Genomic DNA, 236 nt, shown 5'->3' with positions numbered 1-236 from the left:
TTATACACTCACATGCACACACAATTACACAAACTTACAGAACTCAAAATTTACCCAAGGACAAATTACGTAAAAAAAAAAAAAAATCGCTCACCTGAAGCACTCTTTCCCGCAGCCTCCAACCAGGCAACACTGCTGGTTCTCCGCGCAATCGGTGTCATTATTGCACTGGTCGTTATACTGGATGCATACGATTTCGAATTGGTCTGAGGCCGGGCACCTGAAGGACAGTTGTA

General features: G+C 44.1%; 1 protein-coding gene across 1 annotated transcript in view; it reads right to left on the bottom strand.

Annotated features, from left to right (window-relative positions):
* The window catches only part of LOC119589022 (kielin/chordin-like protein), a gene marked incomplete at its 3' end in the record, with an annotated part of 7,962 nt that overhangs the window by 2,580 nt on the left and 5,146 nt on the right, over window positions 1–236 (bottom strand). The window contains 1 exon segment of the mRNA XM_037937610.1: window positions 95–220. Coding sequence (XP_037793538.1) covers window positions 95–220 — 126 coding nt within the window.

This window comes from Penaeus monodon, chromosome 24, assembly GCF_015228065.2.
Source record: "Penaeus monodon isolate SGIC_2016 chromosome 24, NSTDA_Pmon_1, whole genome shotgun sequence".
Taxonomy (NCBI): Eukaryota; Metazoa; Arthropoda; class Malacostraca; order Decapoda; family Penaeidae; genus Penaeus; species Penaeus monodon.
Note: the sequence above shows the minus strand (reverse complement) of the source record. Positions and strands in the feature narration are given on the sequence as shown.